Source organism: Xenopus tropicalis, chromosome 3 (assembly GCF_000004195.4).
Source record: "Xenopus tropicalis strain Nigerian chromosome 3, UCB_Xtro_10.0, whole genome shotgun sequence".
Lineage (NCBI taxonomy): Eukaryota > Metazoa > Chordata > Amphibia > Anura > Pipidae > Xenopus > Xenopus tropicalis.
In genome coordinates this window covers 40,569,634-40,590,858 of record NC_030679.2, presented here as the reverse complement: position 1 = coordinate 40,590,858, position 21,225 = coordinate 40,569,634, and the positions used below count along the sequence as shown (strand labels likewise).

General features: G+C 39.5%; 1 protein-coding gene across 10 annotated transcripts in view; it reads left to right on the top strand.

Annotated features, from left to right (window-relative positions):
* ablim3 (actin binding LIM protein family member 3) overlaps positions 1 to 21,225 on the top strand; it is a 131,667-nt gene that overhangs the window by 101,724 nt on the left and 8,718 nt on the right. Inside the window, exons 9-20 of one of the 10 annotated variants that reach the window (XM_004912837.3) lie at positions 2,325 to 2,396; positions 4,489 to 4,644; positions 6,005 to 6,134; positions 7,600 to 7,698; positions 8,594 to 8,644; positions 13,168 to 13,281; positions 13,751 to 13,815; positions 16,404 to 16,545; positions 18,793 to 18,822; positions 18,998 to 19,056; positions 19,941 to 20,001; positions 20,610 to 20,617. In XM_004912837.3, coding sequence (XP_004912894.1) covers positions 2,325 to 2,396; positions 4,489 to 4,644; positions 6,005 to 6,134; positions 7,600 to 7,698; positions 8,594 to 8,644; positions 13,168 to 13,281; positions 13,751 to 13,815; positions 16,404 to 16,545; positions 18,793 to 18,822; positions 18,998 to 19,056; positions 19,941 to 20,001; positions 20,610 to 20,617 — 987 coding nt within the window. Of the gene's footprint in view, positions 1 to 2,324; positions 2,397 to 4,488; positions 4,645 to 6,004; positions 6,135 to 7,599; positions 7,699 to 8,593; positions 8,645 to 13,152; positions 13,282 to 13,750; positions 13,816 to 16,403; positions 16,546 to 18,792; positions 18,823 to 18,997; positions 19,057 to 19,940; positions 20,002 to 20,609; positions 20,618 to 21,225 lie in introns of all 10 variants that reach the window. The other 9 variants (XM_018092201.2, XM_031898816.1, XM_004912838.3 and 6 more) reach the window with 9 other exon arrangements.

The following is a 21,225-nucleotide window of genomic DNA, read 5'->3' as shown; positions in this document are numbered from 1 at the left end:
CTAATCTCAGTGGCTGTGCAGCAAAGTGTTCTCTGAGCGTCAAGTTCAGGTATCATTTCTTATTGAAAATAACTAATATGCCAGAAAAATCAGATATGGTTGCTGGTTCCATCTATTCCTTTACCTGTTCACTATGGTATCCTCACTGATAGACATCCACCCTAGAACTTCCAAACCTTCTAGTATTCCTGCATTGATAATGCGTTCCTGACTACACCCAATCATCCTACCCACCCAGATCCACCTGAAAATATTAGGTAGACACCACCCATGTAAATAGGTATTTAAATGGTATGCAAAATCTTTTAGGATTGCTGATCTTCTAACTGGTCTTTCCAACCAATGTGCTGATTCCACAGACCATCAATGATTTCTGTTCAGACAATATGTATGTTAATATTCAATAGCTTCTGAAGAAAGATGGGAATGCGTGGTGGGAAGCACCATATGGATCAAGTAGCAGCAATCAATAAACTGCATGTTTTATAACCCTTAGGGATCTATAGTAATCTGCTGCAAGCTATTTGTGTTAGAAATACGCTGATTTAGACTTTATCCTTATATGACTAGACAAGTGTCAGTAATCATTTTATAGTAACTAATCATGAATTTAGGAAAAAAAAGTTCAGGCTTTCTATGGCTAAACATTGGAGTAAAACACTGGTAGCAACATATCTGAAAAAGTCAAAGTTATTGCTTACCATTTCCAAGCAAGTAACATAGTAACATAGTAAGTTGGGTTGAAAAAAGACATACGTCCATCACGTTCAACCATAATGCCTGTATATAATCTGCCTAACTGATAGTTGATCCAGAGGAAGGCAAAAAAAAACCCATTTGAAGCCTCTCTAATTTGCCGCAGAGGGGAAAAAATTCCTTCCTGACTTCAAGATGGCAATCGGACCAGTCCCTGGATCAGCTTCTACTAAGAGTTATCTCCCATAACCCTGTATTCCCTCACTTGTACTGAGAGCTATCCCCCATAACCCTGTATTCCCTCACTTGTACTGAGAGCTATCTTCCCTACCCCTGTATTCCCTCACTTGTACTGAGAGTTATCTCCCATAACCCTGTATTCCCTCACTTGTACTGAGAGCTATCCCCCCTACCCCTGTATTCCCTCACTTGTACTGAGAGCTATCTCCCATAACCCTGTATTCCCTCACTTGTACTGAGAGCTATCTTCCCTACCCCTGTATTCCCTCACTTGTACTGAGAGCTATCCCCCCTACCCCTGTATTCCCTCACTTGTACTGAGAGCTATCTCCCATAACCCTATATTCCCTCGCTTGTACTGAGAGCTATCTCCCATAACCCTATATTCCCTCGCTTGTACTGAGAGCTATCTCCCATAACCCTATATTCCCTCACTTGTACTAAGAGCTATCTCCCATAACCCTATATTCCCTCGCTTGTACTGAGAGCTATCTCCCATAACCCTGTATTCCCTCACTTGTACTGAGAGCTATCTCCCATAACCCTGTATTCCCTCACTTGTACTAAGAGCTATCTCCCATAACTCTGTATTCCCTCACTTGTACTAAGAGCTATCTCCCATAACCCTGTATTCCCTCACTTGCTAAGAATCCATCCAGCCCCTTCTTAAAGCTATATAATGTATCAGCCAGCACGACTGATTCGGGGAGGGGATTCCACAACTTCACAGCTCTCACTGTAATAAATCCTTTACGAATATTTAAACGGAACCTCCCTTCTTCTAAACGGAGTGGGTGCCCTCGTGTCCATTGGAAGGACCTACTGGTAAATAAAATATTAGAAATGTTATTATATGATCCCCTTATATATTTATACATAGTTATCATGTCACCTCTTAAGCGCCTCTTCTCCAGTGTAAACAGACCCAACTTGGCCAGTCTTTCTTCATAACTGAGACTTTCCATACCCTTTACCAGCTTAGTTGCCCTTCTCTGGACCCTCTCTAACTCAATAATGTCCCGTTTGAGCACTGGAGACCAAAACTGAACAGCATATTCTAGATGGGGCCTTACCAGCGCTCTGTAAAGGGGAAGAATAACCCCCTCCTCCCGTGAATCTATTCCCCTTTTAATACAGCTCAAAACCTTGTTTGCCCTTGCAGCTGCTGCCTGGCATTGCTTGCTACAGCCAAGTTTATTATCTACAAGTGTTGTTCTGTGGTTTGTGTGATCACTTGCCCAGAGGAGGTCCCTGTTTCAACAGCATTTATACAACTGACCTCATTAGAGCAAACATGGCTGCTCCCAAATGAAAGAAAAAAGAAAACACAAAATGAGTAGAGACAGACAGATATTAGTTGTGTTTAGGTTCTTCTTCTCTCTTCACAGTACAGAAGGGCATCTGAGACCTCCATCTCCCCTCCTGGATCTAGTATTGGCTCACCCAATCGTGTTATATGTGTAAGTAACAAGTGGCCAAGGTAAATACAGGGATTTTTCTGGGGAGAGTGGGGAATCCAACTTTCACTGGTTTCAAGCCCTGTTACAGTGCAAGCTTGATATTAGAGTCTGCTCTTGGGTAGGAACCCTTAAAAGCTGGCGTCGGCTTTGCATTAAATTCAACTTTTTTGACCAAGATAAGACCTGTGAGGGCAGCTTTCCTTCAACACATAGGCATAATATAATAATATATATAATGTACTTTTCTGATTTCAACCTTTATCACACATTCAGGCCCAAGTGTCCTTTCTCATTTCTGCCTTTCTTTATGTGTGTGTAAATTAATCGACCGGTGGATTAGACTAAGGGGCTGATTTACTAACCCACGAATCCGACCCGAATTGGAAAAGTTCCGACTTGAAAACGAACATTTTGCGACTTTTTCGTATGTTTTGCGATTTTTTCGGATTCTTTACGAATTTTTCGTTACCAATACGATTTTTGCGTAAAAACGCGAGTATCCATTACGAAAGTTGCGTAAAAAGTTGCGCATTTTTCGTAGCGTTAAAACTTACGCGAAAAGTTGCGCATTTTTGGTAGCGTTAAAACTTAACGCTACGAAAAATGCGCAACTTTTACGCAACTTTCGTAATGGATACGAAAAACTCGCGTTTTTACGCAAAAATCGTATTGGTAACGAAAAATTTGTAAAGAATCCGAAAAAATCGCAAAACATACGAAAAAATCGCAAAATACCGATCATTACGAAAAAAACGCAATCGGACTCATTTCGACCCGTTCGTGGGTAAGTAAATCAGCCCCCATAACTGCTGCATCTGGGAACCAAGAAAAAAAAATGAATTAAACATGATGCTGCAGCTCTTTTTTTTCAGTGGGGTGGGTGGGAGTGGGTCACATTTTACTGGCACTAATGGCAGAAAGCACATCATTAGACAGATGCACAACCACAGATTACAGAGTGCAGAATAACAAATATTGCCTTCTTTCTGCGCTTTTCATTTATTAAAGCACCCTCTCAAAATAAGTATAAGCCATTACAGCATCATACCCTTTTATTAGTCGCCCACATTTCTCATCGTTGAAGATGTTTTTATTCAGATCAATTTGCATCTTTTAAAGGGAAGCCAAAAGCCAACACAAATGTTTCTGTGTAGGATTATTTACTTGCAAATGCGTTATGTATAATCACCCTGTACTTTGCCTCCACGTCTACTCCATGTCATCTGATTGTCTATGGCCATCTCTATAGAGGGAGCAGACCCTGCGGCTGCCGGGGGGGGGGGGAAGGGGGGGCTAACATGATATTGCTGTGGGACCCAAGTAACTTCTTTTGATGCCACTGTGTCAGAGCCAGCCGTTCTTTGGGTAGCCTGCTTAACAAACTTGTCCATGAATGCATGACTTTCAGCTCAACGCTCAATGCAACAACATTACCCTCCTTAGGGCACTGCACTATTTGAATATTTCTTAAAAATGTGCTTTTCTAATTTCTGCTAATTTTTTATTCTGGCTTTGGATGTTTTTTCTGTTATTAATGGGATTACTCTCCCACGACTTAACGGCAAACTGCAGGACATCTTACTCTTTCAGCCATATTTAATGAGTGATGCTATTCCATCAAGAAGGTTAAAATATGACATTAAATATGATATTCATTTATCTGAGCATAGAAGGGAAAGGCACAGGGGGCTGTGCAGTTAATAGATGACTTGAGAAGGTGTTACTTGCAGGGCTACCTTTGCTTGTTGGGGGGGAAATTTATGCGGGCTTTCCTTTATGATTGCTTAAGCCAAAAGGCTTGAGCAATCATAAATCTGCCCCCTAGTGAATCTCATGCTAAGTCAAATTATTCCCCACACCTCCAAACCTATATATAAACCTATATAAAAACAGTGTGTAAATATTTTTGGTTAAATAAGGTTAGGTTAATATTTATGACTAAATGGCACAACAGTCTTAAATACAGAACCAGCATGTAGTTCAGTGCTTTCCCCCTTAGGAACCAAACAGTGGTTTAGCAGCACTTGGTAAACATGAGCCTTTATCACTTTACCTTTTCTCTTTCCTTTTCCCTCTGCTCTCTTCTTTCTAGGCCAAGGTAAACAATGAGATTCTAAATTACAAGGATTTAGCAGCCCTCCCTAAGATTAAACCAATCTACGCAGTGCAGCGCCCTGACCTCATTTCTTACGAACCTTATAGCAGATACACTTCCGATGAGATGCTGGAGAGATACAGCTACGGGGAGGTACAAACGCTGCTCATATAGCATTACACATTCTACTCATGTTTGACTGTAATCTACTCCAAGTGATTAAATGAAATACATAGGGTATTCTGGGAATGAATGGCCAACCTACAGCCCTGTAGATGTTGCTCAGACTGCCACAACTAGCGTCCTACAGGGCTGCATGATTTCGGGTAGCCTACTCCTTCTTGGAGCCTGATGTGTTGCTGGTGGTTTGAAAAAATTAGTAACTGATGAAAATGTTTAAGCAGATGTAGATGACGTGACTATTTATTAAAGGGCACATATACCTGCCCCAAAAAAAAGTTTTTTCACACTAACTCCCCAAAGTAAGCATTTCAAACATTATTGTAGACCTACGTTATCTTGATGAAGTTGCCCTGAAAAGTTTATGTGCCCTTTCACTTTTTCCCTGACAATGATGTGAAAAGGGTTGAAAGGTGTGGTTCTATTTCAGGTTCACTTTTTTAGTATGTTATAAAATGGCCTATTATCATCAGTTTTGCCAGTTGGTCTTAATTTTTCTATTTGTTATAGTTTTTCAAATTTATTTGCCGTCTTCTTCTGACTCTTTTCAGCTTTTAAATAGGGTTCACTGACCCCGGCAGCCAAAAAACTATTTACGTATTTGCCGTAGCTCTGTTCATTACTGTTCAGACCAACTTGTGTTCATATTCCAGTTTTTCCAGTTTGCCTGGTTGCTTGGGTAGTTTGGATCATAGCAACTATATAGCTGCTAAAATTCAAAACTGGAGAGTTGTTGAATATAAAGCTAAATAATTCAAAAACCACAAATAATAAAAAATGAAGACCAACTGCAAATCTGCAAATTCTGTCTCAGAATAGGACCTGTTATCTAGAATGCTCAGGACCTGGGATTTTCCAGATAAGGGGTCTTTCCGTAATTCGGATCTCCTACCTTAAGTGTGCTAATAAAATTATTTAAACAGTAATTAAACCCAATAGGATTGTTTTGGCTCCAATAAGGATTAATTATATCTTAGTTGGGATCAAGTACAAGGTACTGTTTTATTATTACAGAGAAAAAGGAAATAATTTTTAAAAATGTGAATTATTTGATTAAAATGGAGCCTATGGGAGATGGCCTTTCCCTAAGTCAGAAATTTCTGGATAATGGGTTTCCGGATAAGGGGTCCAATACCTGTATGCTCTATGTCATACTAAAAAGTTAATGTAAAGATGAAATACTGTTTAAGTAAAAGTATAAGATGTCTCTGATTTTTTGTATAATCTGGCAACATGAACCCAGACATGTACAGTCACTTATCATGTTTCTTCTACATGTGTATTTGATGTTATATTTGGGAGTAATATCCTCTGTGTTTGCTGCCTTTTTAAGGATATATATGAAGGGATAGACTTACGTCAGAGAAGGTCTTCTAGCCCTGGGTATATAGACTCTCCTCTCTACAGACAACATGAAGTATCCCTTACCATGCCACGCAATCCCCAGCATTACTACATGTCAGGTAAGCCAGATAGGCACTTAAACTGATATTGTTATATAGCATGAGCAGTCCCTTTCAGAGCATATTACCAGGCTTTGCTCACTGCCCATACACTAAATAAGTGGCTCAAAAAACATAGCCTGGATATAAAACAGTTTTTATCTCATTGTTATTAAGGGAATGTTCACCCAAACAATTATTTTTTTTTCTTTTGAATAATGAGTATTGGGTAATAACTGTATTACCCAATACGTTGTTTAAATGATACAAATAGTCAGGGAAAAGAGATGAGAGAATCATAAGAGACAAACAGAAACTGCTTTTTTTAATAAAAGTGCAAATAACATTAAAACCACTGGAGATGTTTCAATACAGTATATGGGAAAGCTGCTTACAATTATATTTTTTATATTTATTTATTTAGATGGACATCCAACACAGATCCTGGGGCTAATTTAAGAACAGGTTTTGAATTGCACAAGTGCACTTCCCAGTAGCAACCAATAAGCAATTAGTATTATGTAGTGCAATTCAAGTTAGAATTTGGAAGAAAAGACCTGATTGGCCATTGCACTTGAGCAAGTCAACATCCATGTTAATAAATGAGCCCCCAAAGTCTATTACTTTCTAATGAGCCTTACTACAGCTCTTTAACGGTTTAACAGTTTCCCAGAACTAGAAAATGTGCACCATATATACTTTTTAAAATGCTAATGAGATTTATTATGAGTAAACTAAGGATTTCCAAGCTAAGGCCCTCCATTATAGTTCTAAACTATGTAACCCAACCCACCCTCCCCCAAAGCTGTAAGCAAAATGTTTGCTCCTTCAGACTGATAGTTACCAAATAACCCACAACCTATGTGCCCCCAAGCCAGATTTCTACCCACTCCTACCCCAGAAAAAACAGAAGTGATGTAACAGGGGCGGGATAAAGTATTGCTCTGACTTGACCCAACCTCTAGAGAAATCCACCCGTGCCTGCTTATATATTTCTGAAGCTATATTGCCATTTCTGCACTCCCATCAGTCGCTAGAAACCTACTCATGTCAGGGAAGGGGTAGGGGGTCTGTTAGGGGTCCAGAACTTGGATTTCCCTTGTTAATCCACTGAGATATATTTGTATAGATACCAGTTCCACTTTTTCTTTTAACCCTTTTGCAGTAATTTGAGCCACATCTTTATCCTCCCATCAGTGTTCTTATATTTAACTGTGTCTCAGTACCTCACTATTTCTGCTTTTCTTTCTCTTCTCTCCCTTGCTTCTCACTGTCTCTCATAATTTGTCCCCTTTCGGCTCTGTCCTACCGTATATGTAATGTCTTGTGTGTCTATCACTTCCTTATGATTCTTCTTGATTATTCTTTTGTCCTTATTTTATGTGGTCTTTATTCCTCATATATCCCATATGTCTGATCCTATTGACATTGTTTCTGCCTTATGTTGCTTTTACTCCCTCACTTTGCTTTCACTGCCCTTTCTCAGGCACAGATAGTGGGCGCAACTCACCTTTTTATAGCCAGATAGACGTACGTTGCTCCCCGCCGACCCATTACCAAGTTCCACGGCATTTCCACATACCAGGTAGGATGGCAAAAGGTAGCTAACTAGCACCCACCATGTGAAGCAGGAACATAGCCATGTCATTCTGCTGATCCTCACCTGTCGTGAGGCTATTGGACCTACAATTCATACTGCAGGCCTTACTTACAAGTGTTGCTAATAGTAGTGATGGGAAAGAAAAGGTCTAGATCATGGTATTGTTACCCAAGTATAATGTTTAGTGTTTTCGCCTATGGTAATCTTTATTTACAAAGCACTATTTTTTTCACAATTTAATATCACTGCACTCACAGTGTTCACAAATGCACAGACTCACCGCTGCCATTTGTTCCTACGCTGCCCTTTCACTGTAACAAAATGCAGATCCTCATGGCTTGGTTTATGTCCTAGGTGCAAATCCATGGGCAATCAGAAGCAGGAAAATGGCTAAACATTTATTGGAAAGCAAAACCAATTAATTATGTGGATTAAAGCCGATAAGCATCTTTTAACAAATGTTCCAAATTTTTGTTTAAATATGAATTTTAGTCAAGGCAGTTCTAATGCCAGTGTCCTCAAACTTACCCAGTTCTGCAGATAGATTACCCCATGGATAGGCAACCTTTGTCATATAACTACACCTACCATCATCCCCACCTTGCCCACAGGGCAAACTGCAGGAGCATGATGGGATTTGTAGTGCAGTAACAAGTGGATCTGTAAAGGGCGCCTATACTTGCCTTACCCTTTAGCCTGCATCTTTCTCATTCTGTTATGTTTTCCCTTCATTGGTTTCTTGCTGATTTCAGCCTCTGTTTTCCCCTTTTGCCTCTGTTTTGGTATTCTTCTTTCTTTCCCCCTTTTATACTCTTTCTTTCACTTTTCCTCTTATCTTTTACTGCCCTCTTCCTGTCCTCCTCTTCCTTTCTTTTTGCAGCCGCTGCAGAGAGTAACATTTACCGGAAACCCCCCATCTATAAACGGCATGGTACTGTTGAGACCCTTTTTGCATGTTGCACGTGGCTGTGATGTATGCAATCCAGTGCGTAATGACTTGTATATATTGCATACCAAGCTCTAAAATGCTGTTCTATAAGGGATATACAAGTAGTGTTACTCTGGCTGGTGCAGGACTACAAATCCCAGTATCCTTCATTTTCAGAGGCTTTCTGGGAATGGTATTTCTAACAACAGCTGCAGTACTACAAGTTGTCCCTGCCCTAAGCCTATACTAAGCATGTGTAACCATTGGTGTTTACATTGAATTGTGTGTTTTGCCCCATACAGAACATTACTGTATTTGAAAAACCTTACTTTGTTTTTCAAAGCAGCGTTATGTATAGGCAATTCCTATTTGCTGCTAACTGGACCGTGCTGTATGTGTCTCAGGTACGCATTGTCATGTGTTATCCATGAACTTTGCTGTGGCTACTGTGATTAAATTTGGAGGCAGGAATGTCAAACCGCTGGCTAGAGGAGGATTTTGGGAGCTGAAGTTTCCAACATATTGTGTGCGTTGGGTTTGAGATCAGCCTAAATGGAAGTACTAATATCTCTTAATTAATGTGAGATTCAGTGACATTAACTACATTTTACCAAATGATGTTTCAGTACCCTATAACTATACTTATATAACTTTAACATGGTCATGTCCAGAGGTACAGCCCTATAACACTATTAATCCATGTTTTTAACAGCTCGCCATCTTGTGAACTGCTAGACCATTATCTGCATGCCAGTGGCACAGCACATGCTCAGTGTGCTCTGGGCTGCTGATGTGAAGCTAAGTTAAGGGGTGGTTGAAAATCATTAACAGAAAGCAAGAATATATCATTTATAGAAGCTAATGCCACACTGCTGATGTCATATTAGCTCAGGTATCTGACAGCAGCCCAGATTATGTGCTGCAAATACACAGAAATGAGCAATGAAATATTCATAACACTAAAAACATATTCAAACACCTATGCTACATTCGAAATACCAGCATCACCTGCTGTTTCTTATAACTAACTGACTACAGTCAGCTGAAAATCTATTTAGAAACATCAGATCACTCTCTGCTCACAAACTTTATTTTCTGAGCAACATCAAGCAAAGTTCCTTTGCTCATGAGATAAATGTTCAGCCAACTGTATGCAGTTCAAAGACAAAAAAGACAATTGAGTGTGCGGTTATTAAGGCTCTGCAGCCACAGTTGTGGCATATGGTGTTTTGTTAACTGTATGCAGTTAGAATGAAGGGACAGCAGGTGGCACTGTTGTTTCAAAATCAATTCAAAAACTGCAAATATCTTGAAGACTAGAAAAAAATAAGTTATGTAAATTGCAAAAGTGCTTAGAAGGAATTTTGAATTAATTTCTATTGATGGTTGACATTTCCTTTAAGGTGTTTATACAGTATATTGCAAGAACCTGAGCTGCATAATCCACTTGTAGCAATATTAGTACCACTTTGGTTTGTGTTATTATGGAATCCTCAGCTTTCTAAATATCCAACCTTCTGAAAAGATTTAAAAATTTGCAGGAAGGATAGATTTTAAAACTTGCAAATATTTGAAGAAAAAAACAGAAAAGGTGTCTTACTCCATATGCTATTTTACACCAAGTATATTTCCTTTACTCAGTTTATATAAAACATTTATTTCTGAATATACAAAATACCCTTCAGTGTGGCAGCAGCATTCAGTATTTATTTCCATGTAACATCTTATGAGATACGGATGCATTAAAATTAAAGTCCCTGGATACAGGTAATATAGGAATTGCCTGAAGTAGCTACAGTAAGGTACATGCAGCTGCTTTATGTTTATGGCCAGACAAAAACAGAGTTGCAGCCCCTTAGTTGCAGTTGAATTCAGCTCCCATTATCCTCATGCAAGCCGCTGTAGTTCCCAATAGTTTAGTGGGCATTGAAGCTGATATTTCATGTAAAGGTACTGTATCCAGAACACAAAAAGTACTACACTGTATTCTGACTAAAGGCTGTCTCTTCTATCCCATTTCTCCCTTGTCTCTCCTGCTGGCGCTCTGCACTGGTGTAAGTAAGAGCTTCTTTCCTTTTCTCTATAAATGTGTAGCTTTTGCCTAGCGACTTACCAATTTACTGTCCTCTGCAGCAACAGAAACCCCTTTCCTCGGCCTCCTCGTGCCTTTTGTTTTACATGATTCTATGTATAATCATCTATTTTATGGTGATCAGATCAATTGAAACTAGATCACTAGGCACGTCTAATAAATACATGTTGCAGGGCTGCTGGCTGGGATTTCTAAGCATGTCCCTGAATTTTCAAGTGATCTGGTCACCCTAATCTGTATTTCACAAAATACATGTACAATATTAGTGGACTATATTGGCATGTTAGTGCACATTTTCAGGCTGGTGGCATGTATTTATAACTTGTTTAGACAAACGTTTTCTGTCAGATGTTATTAGACAGAGAAATGGCTGTAATATGACTTGAATGAAACAGATAAATGAATGAATGACTTGGAAGTCCAAATTTGCAGTTGTTAGGTTAATAGGTCATAGAGGTTTTCCATTGCATCTTTTCCATACATACATATATACATATCTATAGGGACAAGGAGAAGCACTGCCCTTTACTGTATAGGTCAGCTGTCCCGGGTGCTGATAAAAATACATATAAACCAAAAAAGGTACCGTACTAATTAAGAAAAGACTAGGTGCAAATAAGTGATTTATTGAAAACAAATCCAATGGTTTGAGCACTGCTATGGTCTTGTCAGGTCAATGTAGGGATGAGCATTTTCAGGCAAACATTGTGTAAAACTCACCCATACCTGTGTCTTCACACAGTCCCAACTGACATAAATGGCAAGTGATTTGTTGATAATTTGACACTGCACTTAGAGATGGAAATGGAAAAAATGTGTGAAAAATGCTACAAATAGCTACATGTTACCTAGCTGACAGACAGGCCATAACTTAAGTGACCTGATCATAGATTTTAAGGCATGAATCATGGTATAAGTCACATTAAGATGAGTAACAGTAAAAGGCATTCCCTCAGAATCTGTCCCAGAGTCCTGTTCAAATGGTCCGGTCTTTGCTTGCTTACTGATTAGTTTTTTGCAGTTCTGCAGGTCTGGGAGCAGCAGCAAGGTACGACACATAGCAAGCAGGGCAGAGAAGCAGTGATTTAAGCAGTTTTCAAGTCCCTGAAGCAATTATGATCAGAATGTGTGACTGTCACGCTAACTACATGCCAAGAAACAGGGCAATCCTGTACAACAGTTGTCACCACAGAGTAATCCCCTTCTTCTGCTTATTCTTCCTTCAATGGCCCCTGGCTGGTGCATGCACAGTAGAGAGGAAAACGCAGCTTCTTTGCTAAAGGGGTGGTTCATCTTTAAATTAGCTTTTAGTTAGTTATAGAATGGCCTATTCTTAGCAACTTTGGTCTGTATTATTTATTTGTTTTTGAAATATTTGCTTTCCTCCTCTACACCTTTCAAGCTTTAAAATGGGGGTCACTGACCCTGGAAGCCAAATACTCTGTGAGGCTACAATGTAGTAATTGTTACTGTTTATTCCTTATCTTTATGTTCAGTTCCTCTCCTATTTATTTTCCAGTGTCTCATTCTAACCAATGGTTAGAATGGTTACTAAGGTAGAGAAGACCCTAGTTGCCAGATAGCTGCTAAAATACCAAACTGGAGAACTGCTAAAGAAAAAGTAAAATTACTAAAAAACCACAAGAAATAAAAAATGAAAACCAATTGCAAATTGTCTCAGACTATGAATGTACATGCGTACCTTGGGCAAAGAAGGAAGAAGCAGGAAAAAGATTGCTCCATGGTTCTCACCCAAAAGTACCCTAGGCTGGTTAGCAGAAAGCAGGACTGGAATTTAGGCCAGAAGATGTTTAACATAACTGTGAAGAGAAGAAATTTGGCAAAACTATGAAAATCTTTCCCACCCCTTGCAATATAACAGGATTTTGCCACTGTTACATAGAAATGCTGTGTCCCACATTATTAATATAAAACAGAGCCCTCGGTCTCTAGCTGGCCTCACAATCATTCTCAAGTTTATTAGTGCAGTTTGTCTTTTTCTAACCTGGGGTTTGCTCTTTATTATTTTGTGGTTATTACATCCACATAAGCTGCACAGTGAAAGCTGGATAAGGAAGCAAAAGGTAAAGACATTGGGGCTTTTTTATAAAGACTGACCAAATTTGCACATACCATAGCAGTATCAACCAATCAGTGATTGTTTTTTTTTCAGCCAGCTGCAGGTTGAACAACGGAAGCAAACATTTAATTGGTTGCTATTGGTTACTGCCCATCAGAAAATTTGCCCAGCGTTCATAAATGAGCACTTTCTTCTATTATATTTAAGCAAGTATAGTAATAACTAGACCTTATAGCACTATCATTCGTTTTCATTCTAAGTAATTACATCCTATAACTGCCATTTATTTTCTGCATCATACTTAACTGGAATTTTCCTTTCTGCCCTAACTCATTACAGATGATCCCTTTGAAGCAACGAAAAGCAAAACAAGTGAAGATCTTGTACAGTCTTCTAAATATCTTCCAGCATATCCCCATGAACTGTACTACCCACCTGAATCTGAGTTTTGGATGTATTCCCCAAAAGGTACTACATGATCTGTTGTCATCTGTGCGCCAAAGGGCATCACAATAATAAATGCTACATACATTATTGGTCCATGAAAACAAACATCATATTTTTCTATAATTGCTCGTAAATAAGAACAAAGCAATAGAGGTTTTTTTTAATCACACAATTCTTCTGCTTTTGCTAAACTGCTTCTTTTAGCATTCCCAAGCTTTGTACGTAGTTGTAGTTAAACAATAGCTGTTGATCCACAGGTTGAGGATCTCTGGGCTGAATGTTACAGAGCAGATGTAGCTGGATAAATATAAACACTGTTCTGGCTTTAGTGCCTGGAGCCACTGTCACAAACACCCTCTACAGAAAATGTGTTTCAATTCATTGTTCCGTCAATAGCGCTTTTGTGCCATCTCTCAGAATAGCTTAAACAATTGCACAGTGTGTACATGTAGTGACAAAGGCACCACTGACTCTTCCTTTCTCTCTGCAGTGCCTCGAGCACGGAGATATTCATCAGGAGGAGAGGAAGATGGCTTTGATCGGAGCATGCATAAGGTATCGGGCTTCTCTTTCTTTTGATGAACAGGGTGGCAGAGGTGGTGAAAAACTGGGGCAAGCTGAGAAGCTGCAAAATTGGGTTCTGATCTTCTTTTGTGTATTTGTCTGCTAAAGAAAAAGCTGCTAATATTGGAAAAGTTTCATCACTGTGGGAACAATTCATTAAACTCTCCTAAAGAGAAACAGGTAGAAAAAGGGACTATAAATTATCATTAGATGAGAGCTAATTGCAAGGATTTTTCTGTAAACCGAAAGAGAAAAAGGGTTTTGTCATTAGACCTATTTTTGTTCGCTTTGGTATGGACAAATTAACATGCTAAAATGTTTCTAAGGCAACTTCTTAGGCCCAACCCAGTTCATATTCTCTATGAACATTTTCAGCTGGCGGAAAAGCACCCAAATGAAAAGGATTAAACTGACACTAAGGGGGAGATTTATCAACATTCGAGTTTGATTTTTTTCACAATTTGAGGTTTTTATGCGCTAAGAAATAGAATTCGAATTATGGTTCCAAAACTCAAAAGTGCAAAAAACTCAAAAACGCAAATGAAAAAATTTGCCTTCTAAAGGTAGCGAGTTTCTATAGAAGTCAATGGGAGTTTCCCTAGGCAAAGTCAAGCCATAATTTCAATGCAAGATATTCGAGTTTTCATAAATAAGTGAGCATTCGATATGTGAGTTTATTTGATTTAGAAAAGCAAACTTGAATTCACATACTCAAAAATTGATAAATAAGCCCATAACAGTGATTGAAATATGGCACATCCAAGTTCTTCACTGCCTGCTGAAAAACTGGAGAAATGCTCTGTGTCTTGAGTCTTTAAATGGCTATTTGCTGTGGTTAGACTGTTTTGTGACTGTATTGGCCTATGTCCATATGTAATTACATATGGGCCAAGGATACAATAAGTGTATACTGTAGTGAAATTTAAAGGGAAAACATTGGGTGGAAAACATTAAGTACTGTATTAATGAAGAAATCTTGTAGACTGTGATAAAGCAAACCTATCAGTATAAAGCCAAATACATATGCAGGTTCTGCACTTTAGTACCAAATACACAAGGGGTGTTTTTGTATTGCATGTATTCTATCATACGGTTGATTTATGTTTGTAGGGGTTACTGGAGACTCAGTTTTTTTAAATGTGCCTTGGCTGCTCAAATGGCAAAAAGGTTTAATATAAAGGTACTATGCTTTCTGTTAATGTGTACAGGTAAAATTCAATATATTTTTCCGGCTCCATTAATAACATTTGCTCATACACAACTGACTGAATTTCTTTGATATAATAAGAAATAAAACATGTTGGTTATGAGGTTCTTATGCTGGCCACAGACTGATCTGATTGACTAAATCACAGGGGACCTGTGCGTTCCACAGCATGGCAAGCAGTTGCTAATTGATTTCATTCTGCGCTGTGGGTCTGTAGCCAGGGAAGCAAGCATCAGTGTGAAAGAGTTATGTAGATTGTTCTTTTTCCTGTCTTTAGCATTGATTTCTAGTTCTATGATTATAGACCCAGAGTGAGAAGAAAAATCATTTAGCCAGTGTTGCTCTGCATAAAACTCCACTGTACAGCAAATGCTGTTTATGTAAGTATGGGTGTTTAACTGATTGGCCCTTGCTTTAGCACAAACCATTTTTCAATGGGAGCACAATTAAAAAAACTTTGATCAAAAATATTATTTCATTGTTTCAATAAAAATTATAATTTGTTTTGTTATTTCTTGAACTAAACATACCAACATGGAAACTGTTTTATTGAAACTCTTTCCAACTTTCTGGTTCTGTTGAGTCTCTGTTTGAGAAGGAAAGGGCATTAAAACAAATTACTAGTCCAGAGATAAGCTTCTCCTTATCTTAAAACCTGACAAAGGCTGCTGCTTGCAAAAGGCTTGGCTTTGTTTATACAGAACCCATTATCTATATTTTAACAAATTGCCCTGTTTTCAGGGGGAGGGAGGTGGAAATAGGTAATAGAAAAACAGTTTTTGCAATTAAAATTATAAATCGCTAGAAAGAAAACACTCTAAAAATGCTTTAAAACAAATATTTTACTGGTTTCTGGCTGAACTAACATTTTTGGAGTAAAAAAATAATATAAATATATATAGTGCTTTCGTTTTATGCAGAGATAGCTAAAAAGGGATTATTTTTCTTTGTTCTTCCAAGGTACAGATAACAACCCTGGGGGCTTTGAAAATAGAAAATATAAATGATGCAACCTTAATAACCAGGGACAATGTACTCTATTTATAAGGAGGATGACCTTTTCTTACATAGACAATAACAGCAAACTTTTCTTCTCTGCAAATCTCAGAAGGAGCCGCTATTTCACTATCCTGTACATAAACTGAGCCATGTGTAACAACTATGTTATTTAAAGGGTAGATAATGAAGAGTAACTTAATTTATAAATGAAATTATTATTCATTGATTATATTTATAGTTTCTTAACCCTGTGGAATGAAGCATCTGTTATATTTTTGTTTTCATGATAGTTTCGCTTTTACCATGCCTTCATTCTTACTCACTTAAACTTGCTATTCTAAATAATCCTTAAATGTAACCTCATTGTGATTAGATCCAGGGAGGGATTGGACGAATGATCCTAAAGGAAGAGATGAAAGCTCGGTCCTACGCTGACCCTTGGACGCCTCCCCGAAGTTCTGCCGGCAGTAAGGAAGCTCTTCACACTGCAGGATACGAGGCTTCTCTTAATGGATGTAAGCCAAGAACTGAATTCCAGAGCTTGTGTGTTATAGCTGACTCCATAGAAAATAAGTGGCTTTGTGGTTCATTCCTAGTTCATTGTTAAAGTTTATTATGGGAAAAAAATGTTGTTACTGCCATGATTATTTGTGATTGTTATATGAAGGGGAGTTTATTTATACTAGAACTCAGACACTTTGTCTCTTTACTGTCAGAGCTGTTGTGTATTGCCATTTGAAACATTTAAAAGGCTATATAAAGGAAAGTAATAAGCAACTGGAACTATAATATTAGGCCGCATGATTAATTTAATATTGTAATACTCATGAAGTACCCTAGAGGCTGAAGTTCACCCATTGGGTTTCCAAGGAAATGTAAATGTTTAAAGAAATGAATGTAGAATTGATCAAAATGCTATTTATTTATACTTCTACATATAATAAGTTTTGTTACAACAGCTCCACCTGTTGGTTGGTTCTTAAATGTGATCTGGTCTAGGGAAAGCTTCAGAAGAAAGAAAGAGAACAGTTCTAATGTTGATCTGCTCAAAAAAGAGATCAGAAATCTCAGATAATCTTTCTAATGTCTCTCCTGAGCAGAGCAATATCAGAACATTTCTCTTTCTTTCTGCTGAAAACTGCCTTTAACCTGAGCACAGTTGGAAAACTGACCAGCAGGTCAAAATTAATTGTATGAGCTGTATACCTTTTTTCTTTATATTTTGGAATCTTCAAAAATATAATTAATGCAAATTGCAAACGTTGAAGTTTTACCTTTTCTTTAAAGCCAGGGTAGTATGCTGATTCCCATTTAGAGAGCTTTGTACTTTATACTCTAGCCCGCGACCCCCCTCTGTGTGGCCCCCCACCTGTCTGGCTGCTTTGATGGCTTACTCTTGTGTAAGCTTTAAATGGTATCAATACTGAGATTAACTGCCCCCCTGCATGGTTCTCACCTTAGATTCAGGCTGTAATCAGGCTGTATTGTTTAAAAATGTAATCCCCTGTGTTGTTCACACCTTTTAATCTCTGCATTGTTCACCCCCTGCAGTGTTCACACCTCAGGCTCAGGCTGTAATCACCCCCATTGTTCCCCTGTTCACACCTCAGGAGCAGTAGAAACCCACTACAGACTACAAAAAGAACATATACTGAGGTGGTACTTCAATTAAAAAGTTTTTTAATATATAGTTATTGTGCAGACTGTAGGAGCAGTGCCAGCATTGTGTCACTGTAGGCTGCCTGTGTGTGCCATACACACAGGCATCATAGGGCAAGCAGAGTATGGCACACACAGGCAGGGTAGGGAAGGCAGAGTATGGCACACACAGGCAGAGTATGGCACACACAGGCCAAGTATGGCACAAACCAGCCAAGAATGGCAAACACAGTGAAAGTATGGCACACGCAGGCAGGGTAGGGAAGGCAGAGAATGGCACACACAGGCAGGGTAGGGAAGGCAGAGTATGGCACACACAGGCAGGGTAGGGCAGGCAGAGTATGGCACACACAGGCCAAGTATGGCACAAACCAGCCAAGAATGGCACACACAGTGAAAGTATGGCACACAGGCAGGGTAGGGAAGGCAGAGTATGGCAGACACAGGCAGGGTAGGGAAGGCAGAGTATGGCACACAGGCAGGGTAGGGAAGGCAGAGTATGGCACACACAGGCAGGGTAGGGAAGGCAGAGTATGGCACACACAGGCAGGGTAGGGAAGGCAGAGTATGGCACACACAGGCAGGGTAGGGCAGGCAGAGTATGGCAGGTTTTTGCTGTACTACAACCATTAATATGGGTATGGTCATGTGATAACATGGGTGTGGTTTCAAGTGGGTGCAGTTTCAAAAAGGGGAGTGGTCAAAACTGGCTTCCATTTTCGGCCCTCCACCACGTAGGTCGGAAAAATTCCGGCCCTCGGTACAACAGAAGTTGGACAGCACTGGTGTAGCACCATCAACAGACATGCACAGAAGTAATAATAATGTGCCTGCATTTTGCAAGGCTCTACTGACCCTGCCAATATAAACCCCAGATAAAGTGGATAAAGGGATGCAACATCTACTTGCTTGGACCCCTCTCTTACCTTATGTGTCCTGGCAGAGGGCATTCTCATTCCTTAATGCATAGACAGAGTATGCTTTAGAATCTGAATCTCATACTGAACATACAGTAACAATATATTCAAAGAACATTCCTGTGTCTGGACTAGAACAGTGCACAAATGCACGTAATGTAACTCTCTGGCTTTCCTTTATTACAGCTCCCACCAGGCGTTATCTGACTGACAGTGGTAAATACATTTTCCTTTTGGAGTCACTGCATGCTCATATTATATTAGCTGCTCAGCTGTGTGTATTGGAGGGTGTAGCATGGCACAGCTAGAAAGGGCTTTGACTGTATGTTCTATTCCCCTGGCTACTGGATATGCTAGAGGACTCCGTAACTTGCTTTCCTTTTTGTTTCAGATCCCCTGATTTCAAAATCAGCCTCACTCCCAGCCTACAGGAGAAACGGATTGCACAGGGTATATAATGGGAGATGTTTGGGGGTGTTTGAAAGATGTTTTTTTCCTCATAGCTAAGCTTTAGGACCCTTACACAAGGGGTGTGTACCTGTGTTTGCCGTGCAGTGATTTGTTTTTCCATTGATTGATTCTGAGTCTGATGGGTCTGTAACCACTGGAGTTCACACAAGGGTATATGTAGGGGGCATCTGTAGCCGAATCTTCAGTTCAAATCTTTGTGCAATACCCCACACAGAATACCAGGTGCAAGCACCTATGGGTAGGGGACCTTAGTTTTCTTTTCTCTCGATCTTTAGCCTGTTCTAAATCCCTTGTAGCATTTTTATCTTGTTTATTTCAGCTGAGAAACCCCCTATACCCTCTGTGCCCCCTATCACCATTCATATCAGTGAAGGGAGGTTTCAGCCCTGTTAAAGCCAGCACAGAAACACTATGACATTAGCCAAAGAGAAAGGAGAACTTATCTATATGCCGTGTTTTTCACAATAAAAGGTTTATTAAAGATTGTATTAAAAATGTAAACATGTATTCCAGCATATTCATTTAGAAGCATGCACACAATTTTTTATATAATTTAGGTTATTTAATATTTTACATCCAAAACACCACCCTGTTGTTCCCAATATAAGCCTCCGGAGCTTAGTGTTATCATTGCTTGGCTAGTCATTTTCATTGGCTATGTTATGCACAAATCCCATATAAACATATAAGCATGTATGTGAGCCTCTTATTATGTTCCTGAGTGGCCATACTGCGCAGTGTCATCTTACCCTCTGTGCTACAGGCTCTCCCTGCTTTTACTGTGTTACACAAAACTCTGCAGATATATGTACAGTATATAATGTGGCAATGATGTCTAACTGTGGCTTTGTTTGTCCGTCCAGCCTCCTAGCACAGAACTTTTTCACTACGACAGTGCCAACGCTGTGAATTGGGGAATGCGTGGTAAGAATCAACATGACCTATACTATCAGTCGATAGGGCTCCACATAGTATTAGGTGATACAACCCTCCTAACAAAACGTAAAAATATTTCTATTCCAACCTCAAGGGCCTTCTCCATTAGTGTGGTATGCATAAACCAATGCTAAACCAATGTATAACAGTGTATTTAATATTATTAAACAAAATACAGTGTTTTATTATAGTTTCCCAGTGCTTTTAGTCCACCATCTTAACCATTCAAAAAATATCCCATCTATCTTGTGTAATCTGTTGTCTAAGGTCTGTAAGCACCACAACCTGCCCCTTGCAGCTGCCATTCACTTAAAGGTAAACCTGCTCAGTGGAGTGTTGCTAGGCAGTTTAGTGTTATCATTCAAATCTCCTTTTATTACAGAAGCATGGAGCATAAAATACAAGATGTGAAAATATAAAAGTAGTAACGTTTACAATATATATAGGTTTCAGGAGCATGTGGATAAGTCTGTGACATAAGCCAGTAAAAGTTCCTAACTGAAATGGTTGCTAACAGGACAACTTTCTGTTTCCCATGTTCATTTATATCTCACTGCTTTCTCTCTCTCTGTCTCTTTTTGTCTGTTTTTGTACAGAGTACAAGGTAAGAAGATTTGTTCTGCAACCAGAGAAGCCAGTTGCTATGACAATAAGGCATTTTTTATATATAACCTGTGGATTCTGTCAAATGCCAGAGGGGCTGCTGTAAGATGCCATAGTCACTATTTATTGGGCTGGTGGGGGCTGTTTGGGCCTCTGTGTACTTGAAATGTCAGGGACAGGGTCGAACTGGGCCGGCGGGATAAGGGAAAAAACCCGGTGGGTCCTAGCCCTTGTTGGCCCTGCAAAACCAGACTTGCTCCAGAAACTTTGGGCGCTCCTTCCATAAGTAAGAGAGCCTTGGTGCATGCAGGGGTGGAAGAAAGGTGTGGGCTGGCAGTGACTTTCATAAGAGAAGGTGCTTGCGACTTGAGCGTGCAGGGCCGGAACTAGGGACAGAACGCATGACTGGGGGGTGCCTTTGAGTGAATGAGTAATGTATAAGTCCTTTCCCTGCTGTGTACCCTCTTCTCTAGACAAACGCATGCAGTGCAATAATTTTGGAGGACGCTGCTCTCAAACTCTGGCCCCAGCCGGACACTGTTGGAGTCATAGAGCAGATCAATAGCTTTATCTTGAGTCGCCCATACATGAGTTGCAGCTGTCACACAG